This window comes from Castor canadensis, chromosome 11 (assembly GCF_047511655.1).
Source record: "Castor canadensis chromosome 11, mCasCan1.hap1v2, whole genome shotgun sequence".
Taxonomy (NCBI): Eukaryota; Metazoa; Chordata; class Mammalia; order Rodentia; family Castoridae; genus Castor; species Castor canadensis.
In genome coordinates this window covers 24107583-24126301 of record NC_133396.1, presented here as the reverse complement: position 1 = coordinate 24126301, position 18719 = coordinate 24107583, and the positions used below count along the sequence as shown (strand labels likewise).

General features: G+C 43.8%; 2 protein-coding genes and 2 non-coding genes across 4 annotated transcripts; all 4 read right to left on the bottom strand.

Moving 5' to 3' along the window:
• Positions 1-3945: 3945 nt before the first annotated feature.
• Trnac-gca (transfer RNA cysteine (anticodon GCA)) lies at positions 3946-4017 on the bottom strand. Its single transcript has one exon. It is a non-coding gene; the product is annotated as a tRNA-Cys (tRNA).
• A 1214-nt stretch (positions 4018-5231) lies between these two features.
• Spmap1 (sperm microtubule associated protein 1) lies at positions 5232-8321 on the bottom strand. The gene is made up of 3 exons (XM_020172244.2): positions 8077-8321; positions 6278-6377; positions 5232-5450 (listed from the first exon to the last, which is right to left on the bottom strand). The coding sequence occupies exons 1-3, from the start codon at positions 8281-8283 to the stop codon at positions 5290-5292; spliced, it is 468 nt and encodes a 155-aa protein (XP_020027833.1). The 5' UTR covers positions 8284-8321; the 3' UTR covers positions 5232-5289.
• Positions 8322-11525: 3204 nt separating this feature from the next.
• On the bottom strand, positions 11526-17771 carry Rpl23 (ribosomal protein L23). The gene is made up of 5 exons (XM_020172250.2): positions 17705-17771; positions 17060-17143; positions 16642-16770; positions 11876-11989; positions 11526-11770 (listed from the first exon to the last, which is right to left on the bottom strand). The coding sequence occupies exons 1-5, from the start codon at positions 17715-17717 to the stop codon at positions 11688-11690; spliced, it is 423 nt and encodes a 140-aa protein (XP_020027839.1). The 5' UTR covers positions 17718-17771; the 3' UTR covers positions 11526-11687.
• LOC141414458 (small nucleolar RNA SNORA21) lies at positions 16896-17028 on the bottom strand. Its single transcript, XR_012439486.1, has one exon. It is a non-coding gene; the product is annotated as a small nucleolar RNA SNORA21 (small nucleolar RNA).
• Positions 17772-18719: the final 948 nt, after the last annotated feature.

Sequence of the window (18719 nt, the reverse complement as noted above, 5' to 3'; positions counted from 1 at the left end):
GTAAGACATTTTAAATTTTGGTGAAATATAATTTATCAGTATCTTCATTTGTACCTATTGTTTTTTGTGTCTCCTCTAAGAAACCTTTGACGAATACCTTCCACAGAAAGTTGTTTTCATCTAGTAGCTTTATGGTCTATGATCTTTCCAAAATTACTCTTTTGTGTGTGCTGTGAGATTCCACTTTTTCCATATGTATAACCAGATCTTTCAGTATGATATTTTTTGTTTGTTTCTTTTTGGTGTGAGGATTGAACCTAGAGCCTCTCACTTGTTTGTCCTACCACTGAGCTATACCCTCTGTCCCAGCACACGTTTTTGAAAAGACATTTTCTCCCCATCAAATTGTTTTGGTGCCTTGTTGAAAATCAAATGGCCGTATAAGTGCAGATCCATTTCTAGGCACACTATTCTCCAATGCACACTATTCTCCAATGATCTACTTGTCATTCCTTCTGCCAACACCACCTGTCTTGATTACTGTAGCTTTATAGAGAGCATGGAACTTTATTGAAAGTATGGAGAGCAGACTGTGTTGAGTCCTTCCATTTTGCCCCACTCTGTTAAGATTATATTGGATATTGTAACCCTTGTATTTCCATATGTTTTAGAATCAGCTTCTCAATTTAAAATTTTGCTGAGATTTATTAGGTTTGTGTGACTCAATTTGAGAATTGACATCATCTGAGAGCTTACTATTCAAACATGGCATATTCTTCCACTTATTCACATGTTCATCAATTTCAGCAACATTTTGTAACTGTCAGAAGTTTTTACATGTTTTGTTAAATTGATTTCTAAATCAATTTAAATATTTTTATTGTAATCACATTTTATTTATTCATTTATTTATTTTTGTAGTATTGGGGTTTGAACTCAAGGTCTTCACCAGCCCTGTTTTTTTGTTGTTGTTGTTGTTGTGTTTCTTTGGGTTTTTTTGTGATGAGTTTTTTCAAAATAGGGTGTCCCGAACTATTTGCCTGGGCTGACTTCGAACTGTGATCCTCCTAATCTCGGCCTCCTCAGTAGCTAGGATTACAGGTGTGAGCCACTGGCGCCTGGCCTATGAAACAATTTTCTTATATTAATCTTGTATTTTCAACATTGCTAAATTTATTTATTACTTCTTGTACTTGTTTTGTACTTATTCAATATTTACTTAACAAAAAATTTGTACTTAAATGTTCACAGCAGTATTATTCATAATAGTCAAAACATGGAAACAACTCAAATATCCACCAACCAATGAATGGAATAAAAGGGAATGATGTACTGACACTTTCTACCACATGTATGAACCTTAAAAATAGTACAATTGCCCAGTGTTGGTGGCTCACAGCTGTAATCCTATCAACTCAGGAGGCAGAGATCAGGAGGATAAAGGTTCAAAGCCAGCTAGGGCAAATAGGTCTCAAGACCAGCCATGGGTAATAACTAGATCTTGTCTAAAAAAAAAAAGAAAAAAGACTACCTACCCTATCGTGATATACTTCACCATGAAGCTCTGAACCCCACCAACCTAATCAGAACTTGGTATCACCAGGAAGGGTTGATGAATGGCTACAGATAGGACATTTTAGTGAGTCTGTATAAGCAGCAGTTAAGATCCCTAATCCCTGTTGCTGCTCCTAAAGAAAGAAAATTTATTCGTTGGAGAAACTGAACCTTAGGGACCCCATCCAGTTCCACAGGTAGTTGGACATTGTTAACTTGTTAGTGAAAAATTTGTTGATAATTTTTTAGACTGTTGAGAAGATTTTAATGCTTTGTATAAATAAAGAACATTCTCCTTAAGAAAAAAGAATATATGGGCCCGGGCACCAGTGATTCACGCCTGTAATCCTAGTTACTCAGGAGGCAGAGATCAGGAGGATCCATATTCAAAGCCAGTCCAGGCAAATAGTTATTGAGACTCTATCTCGGAAAAACCCTTCACAAAAAAAGGGCTGGTGACAATGGAATTTTATGCAGCCATGAAGAAGAACGAAATGTTATCATTCGCTGGTAAATGGATGGAATTGGAGAACATCATTCTGAGTGAGGTTAGCCTGGCCCAAAAGACCAAAAATCGGGTGTTCTCCCTCTTATGTGGACATTAGGTCAAGGGCAAACACAACAAGGGGATTGGACTTTGAGCACATGATAAAAGCAAGAACACACAAGGGAGGGGTGAGGATAGGTAAGACACGGGTGAGGATAGGTAAGACACCTAAAAAATTAGCTAGCATTTGTTGCCCTCAACGCAGAGAAACTAAAGCAGATACCTTAAAAGCAACTGAGGCCAAATAGTTTCTGCTGGGTATTGAGGGGGTGGGGAGGAGAGGGAGGGGGCGGAGTCAGTGGTAAGGGAGGGGGTGGGGGCAGGGGGGAGAAATGACCCAAGCCTTGCACATATAAATAATAAAAAAAAAAAAAAAGCAACTGAGGCCAATAGGAAAAGGGGACCAGGAAGTAGAGAAAAGGTTAGATCAAAAAGAATTAACCAGAAGGTAACACACAAGCACAGGAAATTAATGTGAGTCAACTCCCTGTATAGCTATCCTTATCTCAACCAGCAAAACCCCTTGTTCCTTCCTATTATTGCTTATACTCTCTCTACAACAAAATTAGAAATAAGGGCAAAATAGTTTCTGCTGGGTATTGAGGGGGTGGGGGGGAGAGGGAGGGGGCAGAGTGGGTGGTAAGGGAGGGGGTGGGGGGAGGGGGGAGAAATGACCAAGCCTTGTGTGCACATATGAATAATAAAACAATAAAAAAAAAAGGGCTGGTGGAGTGGCTCAAGGTGTAGACCCTAAATTCAAACCCCAGCACTGCAAAAAAAAAAGAAATACTCTTATCCTATGGTAATTATTATCTAAGCCATCTATTTTATATTAAATTATGTAACACATTTAATTCTTCAACTTTCCATATGGATATATCTTTTTTTTTTTTTTTTGTGGTCCTAGGGTTTGAACTCAGGGTCTACACCTTGAGCCACTCCACCAGCCCTTTTTTTCTTTTTTGTGAAGAGTTTTTTCGAGATAGGGTCTCAAAAACTATTTCCCTGGGCTGGCCTTGAACCTCAGTCTTCCCAATCTCTGCCTCCTGAGTAGCTAGGATTGCAGGCGTGAGCCACCAGCACCCAGCAGTTATTGCTTTCTGAGTTAAGTTCTCTAACTTTCTACTAACTCTTGAGTGCTCCCTCCCCTTGCCTCCAGTAGATTCCCTTTTTGCTTAAAGTGACCAGAGGATGTCTGCTCCATCTGAGAACTCTGACAGCACCATAGACAATTAAGAAAGTGGTCCCTCACCATATAGAGAAGGGATTATACAGTGACCCAGGGAACAAGTTAATGATGCACTTCAATTCAGGCAGAAATATCCCTTTGAATTGTAGGAAACCTTTGGTTAGAAACTTCTAGAAAATGTGTTTTTTTGTTTGGTTTTGCTTACAGTCCATCTCCAAACTGAGATTATTTGTGTTTAAAACTTCTGTAGTTACAGCAAGCAAATGCTCTTCTCTGACAGCTCGGTGTGAATGCATCACCTCCCGCAAAAACCAAAAGCACCCTGAGAACAGGGACACCCCCCCCTTTAGCTTTGTATGTGCTAAACTTTCAAAAATTGCATATGGAATAAACATTTTTGCCTTTACTCTGTCATACATCCAATTGGCAAATTGTGTTCACAGATCTTAGCACCAACCTCAGTTTCCTGGGGGACTTTTATTTTACCAATCCCTTGGAATGTGGGAGGAACAAATATTTTGGGACATGAATGCATTGAAAGTTCCTTGTCTTGGGCTGGGAGTGTAGTTGGGAGCCTATGTGGTAAGTGCAAGGCCCTGAGTTTAAGCCCCAGAACCAAAAAAAAAAAAAAAAAGTTCATTGTCTTTTCTAGTGATACTGTGGCTGACAGGATTTACTTTTATACCCATTATGGAAATAAAAGAATTGTAAAGGAAGGGGGCACCTAGATTTGAACCAGGGACCTCTTGATTTGCAGTCAAATGCTCTACCCCTGAGCTATACCCCCATGCTTCCCTTCCTTGTCCACTTATGGTGAGTCAATGGGATATGGTTCCACCCACATTAAAGCTCTGGCAAGCTTTGTACTCTGAGGCCTCACCTCCTTTGTATCCATCATCTGCTTTGGCTATTCTCCTGGCCTCCAATAAACTGGGTGGGGACACTAAAAACTGACATCCTGGAAACTAGCTGAAAAGAAAACTGACATAGTAAAGAAGAATCCTGTTAATTTTGTGTCAGAATCCTTGCACTAATATCCAAAATATCTTGTTCACCTCCTTCCTTCTTGATGATTTGAGGGTGGAAAGGAGAAGTAAGATGTCAAGATTTTTGGATGAGATAATTTGATATCTCAGGACATCCAAAGACCAGTGCCTTCTACACTACTGTCCACTTCTACTCCATGTTGTTTGGGGGCATTTTTTCGTGTTTTTTTTTTTTTTTTTTTTTTTGGGTTTGGGTTTTTGTTTGTTTTGAGACAGTCTCCATATGTAGCTCAGGCTGGTCTCGAACTCATGATCCTCAGCCTCCCAAGTGCTGAGATTATAGGAATGCACTACCACTCAGTTTTGTTTTGGTGTTTTTTTGGTAGAACTGGGGTTCAAACTCAGGGCTTCCTGCTTACAAAGCAGGTGCTCTACCACTTGAGCCACACCTCAACCATTTTGTTCTGGTTATTTTGGAGATGAGGCTTGTGAACTATTAGCCCAAGCTGCCTTGAACTGTGATTCTCCCGATCTCAGTTTCCCGATCTCAGTTTCCCAAGTAGCTAGGATTACAGGCATGAGCCACCGGTGCCTGGCCCCCTCCTCTGTTCTTGATGGAAATAGTAACCAGCTTCTGACACAGCCCTGCTGATATTTGTTGAAGTGCTTTGTTGAGGGTTAAGAGTGTGTTGCCAAGGGCTGGGGGCAGAACACTGGCCTAGCATGCATTAGGCCCTGGGTTCAATCTTTGACACTGGGAAAGAAAGTGTAGTTCCTTCTGATCATACCAGCCCGAGGCGGGGGGGTGGGGGGGTAAGGGGGAGACAGAGAGGCCCCTTACTGGCATAGAAGGCAAGTGGGTGGACCAGAGAATCCCTTGCCCCTCTTCCCCCCCTCCAGAGGTAGAGAAAATGAGTGGAGAAACCAGTTTGCCCCTTCCTGCCACCTTAGGAAAGAAATAGTGCACTTGGGGACATGAATAAAATGTTTTTTAATATAAAATAACATTGAGCATTCATCTAAACATGTGTCTTAGAAATTCAGGTCAAAGGCTGTGAAGGGCAGCGATGCTGTCAGAAGAGAGGGAACTGGGTGACCTCTCCGAACACAGATGGGCGCTGGCGGAGGGCTGGGGTGTTTCGGCGGTAACCAAACCGGCCATTTAACCCAACAGTTATCAGCTTCAGGTCAGCATTGTACTGGTCATGCCCGGTCACCTGCTGGACAGAATGCCCTTGTGGGGCAGGGATAGAGGCTGAGTCTTCAGGCAGCAGCACTCTCTTGCTTTCCCTACTCCTGTAGGCAGCATGGGGTGCCACCCTAGTGGAGTCCTCAGATGACTCAAAACTGAGTCCCCAAGGGCTGGGGAGGTCCAGGAGACACAGGCTTTCTAGGAATGAAATCCTACCCCAGCAGGAGCTGCAGAATGATCATGAATAGTATGTGCTGAGATATATGTAGGAGGGGCCAGAAACTTCTAGACTTGGCTTAACTTGCCTTGCTCCCAGGAGAGGGAGAAATTTTTACCCTTGCCTCTGACCCATCTGGAAAGAATGAATGAATCAATCTGGCCACATGATGTAAAGGATTGTGTAGCCAAAGGGTGGCGGAATTTGGGTAGGAGGAGATTTTACCCTGCCAAAAAATCTCAACCTTCCCTTTCCCATTGTTGCTAAACTCAGCCTGAAAAATGAGCAAGACACAGCCTGCTTGTGGAACAGTGTAGGGAATGCTGACTTTAGAGTGGACAGACAGGAATTCCAATTCCAGCTCAGCCCTCCTTAGTAAATCACTTCATGCAGACAGCTATTACCCCAGCTGTAACATGGGGATCATGTAGGAGTAAAAGTTTCCTGAAATACACTAGAATTCTCAGTGGTTGAATATTAGGACCACTGTGGCACCCTTGCTCATGGATTAAGAAGAAAAGCTGGGAGGATACATTTCCCTTGGCCTTCTCCCCACCAGGTCTCTCTGTGGCCCAATTTTGCTAAGTTATGGGGTGCACACTACTCTTCCTCAATGGGACCATGTGAGACTGTACATCAAGGTAGCACTTACCTGCCCCTGCCCAGTTTCTCCTGTTGAGGTATCTCTGTCCTTGCCCAAAAATGTGGAAATAATCGACTATCCAGCCATCCCTTCCCGTGCCACCGTGATCCTGAAAATGAAGAAGAGAATACAGAAGACTGTCAGTCACCATGCTCAGGTATAGGGTGTAGGGTGTACACTTTAAGGACTCGTTGTGGTAGGGGAAAGAGGACAGAGCCAGAGGTGACTGGGGCACAGATTATGCTTGAAGGGTTGGGGATGGGGCTCAAGTAGAGCACCTGCCTAGCAAGTGAGAGGCTATCCCCATTATCACCTAAATAAATAAATAAATAAATGCACTTAATAGGCCACTGCTGGAGAGGCAGGATAGCTTGGCAGTTAAGAGCTCTGTCTCTCTGGGCGCCAGTGGTTCATGTCTGTAATCTTAACTACTTAGGAAGCAGAGATCAGGAAAATCATGTTTCAAAGCCAAGCTGGACAAATAGTTCAAGAGACTCTATCTCAAAAAATCCCAACACAAAAAAGGGCTGGTGGAGTGGCTCAAGGTGTAGTCCTTGAGTTCAAGCTGCATCCCCACCCCACAAAAAAAAAAAAAAAAAAAAGAGCTCAGTCTTTTCTGCCAGAGTGAATTCCAACTCCAGCTCTACCACTAGCAAGAGGTGAGATCTTGGACCAGTTACACAACTTCCCTGGTTCTCAATTTTTCCTCATCTTTAAAGGAAATGTTAAGAGATTAGTGACTTAGTTCAGATAAAGGGCCTGGTCTGGCACAATAAGGGCTTTTTTGTGCCTATGTGTGCTGGGGGGAGGGGGTCTGGGGTTTGAACTCAGGGCCTCACTTTTGCAAGGCAGGCACTGTATCACTTTGAGCCATTCCACCAGCCTTTTTTTGTGTTAGATATTTTCTAGATAGGGATGGCTGACGAAATGGCACTTGCCTACCGTGAGGCCCTGAACTCAAACCCCAGAATCACAAAAACTTACATGAATAGACCCACAAGTGTATGTGCTCAAAAACGATTTTTTTTTGTTCATGTAGTACTCCCATAAGTCCTTTTCCTTTCCCACATCACAGTGTTGGGAAGCTTGGCACGGTGGCTCAAGTCCCAGATACTCAGAAGGCTGCGACAGGAGAATGGTTTGAGTATAGGAGTTTGAGAGACCAGCCTGGGCAACACAGCGAGATACCCCCACGCCCATAAAAAAAACAAAAAGAAAGTGTTGGGGAAAAAAATGGAACTATCAGCCAACACCAGTCATCAGCCTCAAAGTCTTTGATCCGGCCTGGGGAGGAACAGAGTCCGTGGAATTGGGGGAAGAGGTGGAGTCCCTTGAACCCCACCCCTGCAACTGTGACGTCACAATTCGGGAAGCGCCCTGTCGGCAGGTCAACACAATTCCTTTTGTCTTGGTCATTGAGATCACACGCAGTATTGAGGTTTTTAGAGATTTTGCAGAGTGAGGTCACCCTAAAGGGCGGGTCTATGACGTCATAAAGAACAAAGAAACCTATTTGTTGCACAGAGACAGGCTTTAAGCCCTGCTCCCAGCCTCACCGGAACTAGAAATGAGACTAAGACCGTGTTGGGGCTGGAGGCGGTCCTGTGAGCTCAGCACCCGCCATCGGTCTCCTCCACTTCTCGGGTTTTATTTTCATAACTGCGGGCGGGGAGTGCGGGACGCTCCGTGGTGCTGGGGGGACTCGAGTGCGACCCCCCGATTTGTCGAGAGGCGACACTGGGAAGACGTCCGCCGACGTGGCCAGACCGCGGGCGGAAATGGTGGGGTCCTGGGGGAGGCCCCCCTACCTGTTCGGTTTTCCGCAGGAGGGGTGGAACTACGCGGCTCTGGAAGTAGCGGCGGGCGTGGTTGTCCTGCTGTGCGTTGTAGGGCGGAATTGCCGACCACAGCTTGGGCCTCGTGAGACTGTAAGCTCGGGCAACTGTGCTAACGGCTACCCCATCCAAAATGAAGCCCTTCTCCAGTCGCAGGGGACACTCGTACAAACGCTCCATTCCAACCAGCACAGCCTCCAAGGGCCTTTCTGGCGGAAGATGAGGGCCCTAGATGGGGGCTCCCACCGCACTGTTACGAATTGTTCCATATTGTTACAGGCCGGTGTGAAGGATCCCCTACGACACAAACCCTATTATCCTCCTTCACCCTCCGCTGACTGGGTGGGTTCTTAGGCTGGCAGGGAGGTTACTTGCGTGGTCCAGAGGACACGGACTAGGCAAGGACGGGGAGATAGCAGGGGGGGAGCATTACTTGAATATAGGCGGTTTGAGCGTTCCCCTATACGGCTCCCCAAGTTATCCTTTCAGAGCAAGGTGGATGTCCTCTGCTCTCATGCTTTATTATATGCTATTTCCCCAGCAGAGCCCCAGGGAAAAGTTTGTATCCAGAATTGACCAGAGAGCTGAGAGACATCTACTTTACAGTTAGAAGTTTAAATTTATATAAAGTTTCTCAAATACAGTTAGCTGTATATACATATATACACATAATTATGGTAGGATACAGTAAAGTGTGAAGTTTTCTCTGGTTGTTATGACAACAGGTGACTATATTTCACCAGTGCTCCTCCCCCACTCCCCAATAATACACCCTTGTGTGAATGCTTTACATATCAAACCACCAAAGCACTTAAAGTGGACAGGCTTGGGGGGAGGCTTTTTTTTTTAAGTCTACTGGGGATTGAACTTTGAGTCTCAAACATTCTACGCAAGCCCTCTACCACTAACCTCTTTCCCAACCTTCCTGTTAGGGTCTTGCTAAACCCACCAGAGTGGCTCCAGCTCCAGACCTCCAGCTCAGCCTAATTTTTTTGTTGGGACTGGGGTTTAAACTCAGGGCTTCCTGCTTGCAAAGCAGCTCTATCACTTGAGCCACACCTCTGGTCCATTTTGCTCTGGTTTTTATTTTTAGGAGGTACGGGACTGTTTTTGCTGTACTGAGATTTGAACTCAGGGCCTACACCTTGCACCTCTCCACCAGCCCTTTTTGTGATGGGTTTTGTCAATATAGGGTCTCCTAGAACTATTTGCCCTGGTTGGCTTTGAACCACAATCCTCCTGATCTCTGCCTCCTGAGTAGCTAGGGTTACAGGTGTGAGCCACAGGCACCTGGCTTGGAGGTACTAGGCTTTGAACCCCAAATCTCATGCTTGCTTGGCAGAGGCTCTACTACTTGAGTCACTATGCCAGCTCTGTCTTGTGTTGGGTATTTTCTACATAGGATCTTGCTTTGCCTGAGATCCTCCTGAGTAGCTAGCATTACAGATGTGTATTTTGGAGGTAGACTCTCTCAAACTATTGCCCTGGCTGCCTTTGAACCACAATCTGACTTATTTTAGCTTCACAAGTAGCTTGGATTACAGGCGTGAGCCACCGGTACCCAGCTAATATTTAGGTTTCTTTTTGGCAGTATTAGGGTTTGAACTCAGGCCTCATGCTTTTTAGGCAGGCACGCTATTTCCTGAGCCACTTCACCAGCCTTCAGCCTCAGCTTCTTGAGTGGGTGCATATAAATGTGAGCTACACCTGAGATTTACTTTTCTACTTGCTTTTTATATGAAGGCACATGCATTTTCATATTAGAAAAAGGTTGCTTTATACCTATGTAAATCACTAATCCTGGCAATTCTTTGCTGAGCATATTTAATCCTTCTTGTTATGACAGGCAAGCTCCTATAAATTGAGATTAAAACTATAGAGCCAGGCATTATGGCTCACACCTGTAATCCTAGATACTTAGGAGGAAGAGATGAGGATCAGTTTGAAGCCAGCCAAGGAAAACAGTCGAGACCCTATCTCAAAAAAAAATCACAAAAAGGGGCTGGTGGAGTGGCTCAAGGTATAGGCCCCGAGTTCAAACCCCAGCACAGCAAAGAGAAAAAAAGCTAGGCCTTGGTGGCTCAAAGTTGTAATCCTAGCTACTTGGGAGGATTGCAGTTTGAGGATAGACCTGGCAAACAGTTTGTGGTAACCCATCTCCAAAATAACCAGATTAAAACAGACTGGAGATGTGGCTCAAGCCTGCAGTCCTTAGTTCAAACCCCAGTCCCATCAAATAAAAAGGAAAAAAATTTTTTTGTAATACTGGGTTTTGAACCCAGGGCCTCTGGTCTTACCTCGAGCCATTCCACCAGCCTTTTTGTATTGGGTATTATTGAGATAGGGGGTCTCAACTATTTCCCTGGGCTGGCTTCAAACTGCAATTCTCTTGATTTCTCCCTCCTGAGTAGCTAGGAGTATAGGTGAGCCATTGGCACCCGGCCAAAAAGAAAAAAAGTAAATATTTTAATGAAATGTTAATACCATGGTTTAAGTCAAGAAAATGAATCTTTAAAATTAATTTGAAGTAGCAGCCCAAGCTATATATATAGTTGACCCTACCTCAAAAAGAACAAAACCACAGAACCGGAGATGTAGTTCAAGTGGTGAGAGCTTGCCTTCAAAGTGCAAGGGCCTGAGCTCAATACCCAGAACTGCCACAAAAACCAAGCCAGATTTCAAACAGCAGACTAGGGTTTGACTTGACGTATGGTTCGAACTTGCAGATCTTCCTGCCTCAGCCTGTTGAGCTAAGATTGCAAAAGTATATAATGCCCAGACTTCTATTAGTTCATTAATATAGTACTCCTAAACCCCAGTCCCACCAAAAAAAACCCCAAAAATCCTCCCAAGTAGATAATCTCTGCTATCTAGTTCTGGTATATACCATACTTAGTCTCAGAGACAAAAGGGTAATAGTTATCTAGTGCTGGGTATGCACATCCTCGAGGAACTTGGTTTAATACGAATCCAAAGGGGAAGAAAAAATAAGCTATGTCATCTCACCAAGTAAACAAGTACCAGGGTCTTCACATACATTGTAATCTTTAGCCTTAAATTATACCCAACTTTCAGATCAGAACACACAAGGCAGTTTCCAAATACAGATATGAATTAAGAACATAGTCTGAAAGGCCTTATTTGGTTCAACTTTCTACCAAATTATTGATCCCAATATGAACAATCTTGATACCTTCAGGTGTAATTCCATTAATGGTGGCCAACCACCATTACAAAAGTTTCTAAAATGGATTATATATGGTCATCCTCGGGGCTGCAGCTCAATGGGATTATACTTCCTCTAGCAAAGTCCTGGGTTGGACTGATCCACAGGACCACAAATATAAGAGGGAAATGGTTAACGGGTTTCAAAAGTCTAAACTCAAAAAACTTAAAACAGGAAAGCAAGCACTGAGGCCAAATACTTTTTATTTTTTTATTTTTATTTTTTGGTGGTACAGGGGTTTGAACTCAGGGCTTTATACTGAGTAGGCAGGTGCTCTACCACTTGGGACACGCTGCCAGCCCCCAGCAAAATACTTTTTAATGAGTCTCTTTTTTTTTTTTACAAATACAGCCAATAATCATGCAATGCTGCCTGCATTGGATGCAATCCTGGGCCACAAGTCTGCACACTCCTTTGCAACTGGTCCTGTGATTGCAGAACCTGTATAAAAACAGATGAGGTGACAGGTGAGACATCAGGGGTTCCTCACTTATACTATAGACCAAATCATCATGCCTAAGACACCTATGTCAACTGCTTTCTCACCTTTCATCTCGCCTTTATTGTTTACTATGACTCCTGCATTATCTTCAAAATAAAGAAACACGCCGTCTTTTCTCCGGTATGACTTTCGTTGTCGAATAACCACTGCTGGATGTACTAAGGAGGGGACAAGGACAGCAGTTACTAATCTGTCAGTTCCTAGGGCCATCACAAAAGCAAGCAGTATATACTCCTGGACATAATGTATGGCTACCATTATTAGTTATTCATTCTTTTAAATTTATTTTATTCATATGTGCACACAAGGTTTGGGTCATTTCTCCCCCCTTCCCCCACCCCCTCTGTTAGTTTTTCATTCTAACAGCAATGGCCAACAAACTGTGCAATCATTTTCTTCTAAGTATAAATCTTCTCTTTTGGGAGGACAAATAAGAAACTTACTAAGTGCAGTCCACATTTCCCCCCACTTCACCTAGGAAGGTCAAGTCATTACCCCTCCTTAGACAATATTCCACCGCTAAGTATCAAAACCCCTGCCCCAGGAATTTGATGGGGATAAAGATGTACGTACTATGTGTCAGATCTTACCACCAGTATTAACTCATTTACCTGCCAATATTCCAAAAGAAAATCTGTGCACGTATATAGAACTTGAACTTCCTGAGCATGTTTAGGACCTTACAATACTCTCCCTTATGGCATGCCCTTCTAACTATTTGTTTTTTTAAAATGGTACAAAGGCTTGAATTCAGGGCCTATACTTTGAGTCACTCCACCAGCCCTTTTTTGAAGGTTTTTTTTTTTTCAAGATAGGGTCTAGCAAACTATTTGCTCAGTATGGCTGTGAAGCACAATCCTCCCGATCTTTGCCTCCTGAGTAGCTAAGATTACAGGTGTGAGCCACTGGTGTCTAGCTCTTTTAACTTTTCAAATGCAGAGCACATAAATACTAAAAATGATTTATCTGTAACTGCTTACACACAGGGTAGTCATTTGTGAAGCAAGAGCAGATTATGGGATGGTACTGGTTCATTTATATAAGTAATAGCAGACAAGCTCACTTTGCATAGATGTCAGGAAAGGACAGTAACAAAATGTTAACAATTATCATTTCCTGAAGCAGCTATGAAGGTCTATGAGTTGGCTAACTGAAATTCTACTTGTACCACCAAAAATTTCTATTTCTTTTTCCTTTGATGGAACTGGGGCTTGAACTCAGGGACTACACTTTGAGCCACTCCACCAGCCCTTTTTTTTGTGATTTTTTTTTTTGTTTTGAGATGGGGGTCTCAAAAAAAGCCTGTGCTGGCTTCAAACTTCTATTCTCCTGATCTCTGCCTTCTGATTACTCAGGATTACAGGCGTGAGCCACCAGTTATACTAGGTCTGACTTTTAAATCTATCTGCATCTAAGTGAAAAATCACACTTTCCCAGACCTTCAGAAGGAACCATCACCATGGAAATACACTGCAATGTTTGACAGAACTGAATCATACACATTCAGGCTCAATTTTTTCCTCCAACAGTTCTGGAGATAAAAACCTAGGGCCTTCCTGGGCTGTATTCAAGCACCAAAAAAAGGGAAGGGAAGAAAAACAAAAAAATCTCCAAAAGGGCTTGGGGAGCCAGGTGCCAGCTTTAGATCAGCAAGTTACCTCATCTCTTGGAGTTCAAATTTTCCTCCTAAAATAGAAACATACCTTCACATTCAAGTTCAAACACCTGAACTCTCTAAGGACAGGAATTTTGCTGAGGGACATGAATCAAGTGGTAGAGTGCCTGTCTAAGACAGGGATTTTGATTATCTTTAACACCAAGTACCAATGGTAACTAATATTTACTGAACCTTCTGTTAAAAGAAAGTTACAAACCCAAGAGTTTAAGTCCTGTCCCCCTTTTATCTTCTGTGTCTGTTATGTATAAATTCATTCACCTAGCAAACACAAGGGTCAAAGAGACAGTTCCTATTGGAAAAATAAACCAGTGGCTCAGGCCTGTAATCCTAGCTATTCAGGAGGCAGGTCAGGAGGATCCAAAGTCAGCCAGAGCAAATAATTCAAAAGACCCTATCTGGAAAGTACTCAACACAAAAAAGTGCTGGGGGTGCTGCAAATTGCAGACACCTGCCTGGCCATCACGAAGCCCTGAGTTCAAACCCAGTTACCACCAGAAAAATAAAGCAAAAAGAGCTGGGGACCTGGTTCAAGTAATATTGTGCCTGCCCAGCAAGTGTGAGGCCTGAAGTTCAAACCCCTGTAGCACAAATAAACTCCAAATTGTTGTGTTCCATTACTGACAGAGACCAACAGTAAATCCTGCTGTCATCTCACCCAAAAGTAAGGGTCACATGCTTTGCTCTTCCCTGACAGCACCCCAGGCCATCAAACAGACCCAGGAAGTGTTCTGAGAAGAGGAGAAACCCCTTTAAGATGTGTTCTTGTCCCAGCACACTGACTAATAAAGCTTAATCACCATTACAGAGCTATTATGCCCTCAAAGTGGTATTAAAGGGAGCAAAGGCAGATCCCTAACCAAAATGCTAAAGTCCATTAGGGATTATGGAGGAGGCAGGCAAGGGGTGGCAGCTAGGACTTGTCCATAAGAACAGTATGACCCTGAATAGAGACAGGACTTAAGGTGGCACAGGAGCTGAAAAAAAGTAAAAATTTACTCAATGTCAGAAGTTCTGCAGCCAGGCAGGACAGCACAAATGACAAGTGCTCTGATGCCTCACCTAGGTTCCCACCAGCAGCTCCCTGATTTAGTTTCTATCAGACTTATAACCAACCATGGCAAATTTTTTTTTTTTTGTCTTTGACCTGTGTTCGGTCAAGGGTTTTTTCCTTCTTTTTTTTATTCATATGTACATACGATGTTTGGGTCATTTCTCCCCCTTTCCCCCACCCCCTCCCCCCCTCACTAACCAGCAGAAACTATTTTGCCCTTACCTCTAATCTTGTTGAAGAAAGAGTATAAGCAGTAATAGTAAGGACCAAGGGTTTTTGCTAGTTGAGGTAAGGATATCTGTACAGGGAGTTGACTCGAATTGATTTCCTGTGCATGTGTGTTACCTTCTAGGTTAATTATTTTTGATCTCACCTTTTCTCTAGTTCCTGGTCCCCTTCTCCTATTGGCCTCAGTTGCTTTAAAGTATCTGCTTTAGTTTCTCTGCGTTGAGGGCAACAAATGCTAGCTAATTTTTTAGGTGTCTTACCTATCCTCATACCTCCCTTGTGTGCTCTCACTTTATCATGTGTTCAAAGTCCAATCCCCTTGTTGTGTTTGCCCTTGATCTAATGTCTGCATATGAGGGAGAACACACGATTTTTGGTCTTTTGGGCCAGGCACACTCAGAATGATAGTCTCCAATTCCATCTATTTACTAATGAATGATAACATTTCGTTCTTCTTCATGGCTGCATAAAGTTCCACTGTGTATAGATACCACATTTTCTTGATCCATTCTTCAGTGGTGGGGCATCTTGGCTGTTTCCATAACTAGGCTATTATGAATAGTGCCGCAATAAACATGGATGTGCAGGTGCCTCTGGAGTAACCTGTGTCAGTCTTTTGGGTATATCCCCAAGAGTGGTATTGCTGGATCATATGGTAAATCAATGTCTAGCTTTTTAAGTAGCCTTCAAATTTTCTTCCAGAGTGGTTGTACTAGTCTACATTCCCACCAACAGTGTAAAAGGGTTCCTTTTTCCCCACATCCTCGCCAACACCTGTTGTTGGTGGTGTTGCTGATGATGGCTATTCTAACAGGGGTGAGGTGGAATCTTAGTGTGGTTTTAATTTGCATTTCCTTTATTGCTAGAGATGGTGAGCATTTTTTCATGTGTTTTTTGGCCATTTGAATTTCTTCTGAGAAAGTTCTGTTTAGTTCACTTACTCAGTTCTTTATTGGTTCATTAATTTTGGGAAAATTTAGTTTTTTAAGTTCCCTATATATTCTGGTTATCAGTCCTTTATCTGATGCGTAGCTGGCAAATATTTTTCTCCCACTCTGTGGGTGTTCTCTTCAGTTTAGAGACCATTTCTTTTGTTGAGCAGAAGCATTTTAGTTTTATGGAGTCCCATGGCAAATTTTTCAACAGCCTGTCTTTAGTCAGTATGATTGATAAAACACAATCAACTTTAAAGTATACCTCTGAAAAACACCGTCTGCTCTTCTGTACTTACCAAGTGCTTAACAGGCCAAAACACTCACTGCCCTAACCTGGATTTCCCAATCACTTGAGAAAGTATAGGAGCACCACTGTAGCCTTTCAAATCAGTAATTCCAGAAAAGCAAACTTGCCTATGGGGCTGGGATGCAGCTTGGTGGTACAGCGCTTGCCTAGCATGTGTGAGGCCCTGGGTTAGATCCCAGCACCAAAAAAGAACAGAAAAAACAACAACAACAAAAAACACTTGTCTATGGTGGTTAAGAGTTTTTAATGCTGTAATTTCACCTATTCTATGCCACTATCAAAATTTATAAGCACTCAGTACCACTGTATGTATTCATAGCTAGGCAATCGGCAAAGAACTAACTTTCATTAAGAAATGTGCTCTGCAAGTGTCTAGTGAACTGAGCTGGAGAATCAGCAATTTAGATACTCTGGGACTTCAGCTTGCACAGAAGACTAAGGAGAAAAATGATGGTCCCTAAGACTGTAGGAGCAGATCAACTCGCAGAGTCTCTCAAGGAACAAGCATGGGGAGAAATTGAAAACTGTAAAATATAAACACCATCTTTTCCACTCACTGGAGAATCTCAACCACCCTCCAGAGATAAAAAGAGGATTCCATGTTTACCTACCCTTCTTTCTTAGCTCTGGTTTGCCTTTTTTAACTGTGGCCATCACCATGTCACCTACACCAGCAGCAGGAAGTCTGTTCAGCCGTCCCTTGATCCCCTTCACAGAGATGATGTACAGATTTTTGGCTCCTATAAAAGGATGCAAACAAAACCAAAAAACACGATTTTTTGAGTCTGTTAGGCACTTCTACTATTATATAACATCTCTCCAACACATGCAAAACCTCTCCCTCCGCTAACTGCCCAAGGTAGATATCTGTCACACCACCGATTGAAGCAAAACAACACATGCTGCCACTTCACCCAAAAGCGGTGTTTTTACTCTGCCCCTTCTTGACGGCTCAATGGGTCATTAGCAAAAGGCCCACTGAGTGCTTTTAAAAGGGGGAGGGTGTCAGGGTGCAGTCAAATGCCTCACCGGTGTTGTCTGCACAGTTGATCACAGCTCCTACCGGAAGACCCAGGGAAATCCGGAATTTCGCTCCGGAGGATCCACCACGTCCTGCGGATAGGAAAGAATAAATAAGCACCCCCTCATACTTTCAAGCTATAAATCCACTGCACATGCTTTGGAAGGCAGTACGCTGCAGGTTCGCCTCCCATAGGATTCCACTTACGCCCTGCCCGTATGCCACTCTGTTCTCACGGAATATAGCCGACCCCTCGCTATTACCAGCCTGATGTCGAGACAAGGGGGCCTGGAATTCATCCTCGCTCAAACTTCTGCAACAGGCAGTTCCTCTAGCAAGCCGAGAGACCACGCAAATCCCCTAAATTGTCGTTTAAGTCAGGCCAGCAGCCACCTACTAGTGCAGCCCTGTGTGCGGAGCTATCTCACCAGGTTTGGTTTAGAATTATGTACGGATTCCATCAGCTCAACGCTCAGGCTTCCCCCGACCCGCCAGTTTCGGAACCCTTCCAGTGCTGTGGCTGTGCCCATCCTCTCCCTCTCCGGCCCGGAGGAGAGCAAAGCGTCCCAGCTGCCCAGGGCCGCCACTGCGGGAGAGGCCGGCAGTCACCGCGCGACCGATGGAAAAGGATCCCTTAGAGCCCAAAACCTCACCCCGCTTCGACATCTTGGACGACCGGAAGGAATAGAAAGGAAGTAGGTTCAAAGGACGCTGGGATATGAACTTTACGTCCCGCCCAGTTAAGCCACGTGACCGGATGCCGGCTAAACTCGCCTCTTTCCCTCAATACGCAGCGTGATTATGTAGTTAGTTCTGGGTTTAGGTTTAAGGTGTAGCTGTAGCATGGGCGGTGGAGAGGTTGAGGTTTACAAAAAGCGAATGAGACCTGGAGTCTCCTCTGTGCTAACATGATAGTGTTGGGGAGCCGGGCGCCATGGTTCCGGTCTAATCCCGTCTACATGGCAGGCAGAGATCGGAAGGATCACAGACCCGAGCTGTCCGGAAAACCGGACGCCCTACCTGAAAACCGGACGCCCTACCTGAAAACCGGACGCCCTACCTGAAAACCGGACACCCTACCTGAAAAACAAGCCAAAAAAGGGCTGGTGGTGTGGCTCAAATGGTAGAGCCACAGCCTAGCAACTGTGAATCCCCAAGGTCGAGCTCCAAAAAAAAAAAAATAAGAAAAAGTTGAGGACGTAGACACATTGATTTGTTCATTTACCTACCAACCTCTTCTGAACACTTATGCAAGGCACTTATTTGAACAATAGGGATTGTGAAGTAATTTGAACAATTTTTGTTCTGTAGGGACAACCAAGGGGCAGAGGGCAGGGGGTGGGGAAAGCAGGCTCTACATGGTTCCATGAGGACGTGGCACAGCTCAGAAGCACTACAGTCATTTCATCTGTGCGTAGTACGATCATGTCATCTACCTTCCTTCACTGCCTCAATCACTTAAAGTCCTCATCTTCCTGGCTTCTTTCCTTCTGTCCATGTATGCATTCAGATTTTTTTTTTCAGGTATTTATTGAGCACTTACTTTACTCCAGATTCTGTCTAGGGCATACATGAGATTAGTCAGAACAAAACAGATCAACATTCTTATGCCTATGGAGCATACATTCTTCCGGGGTGGAGATACATTTGGCCACCAAACAATAATAC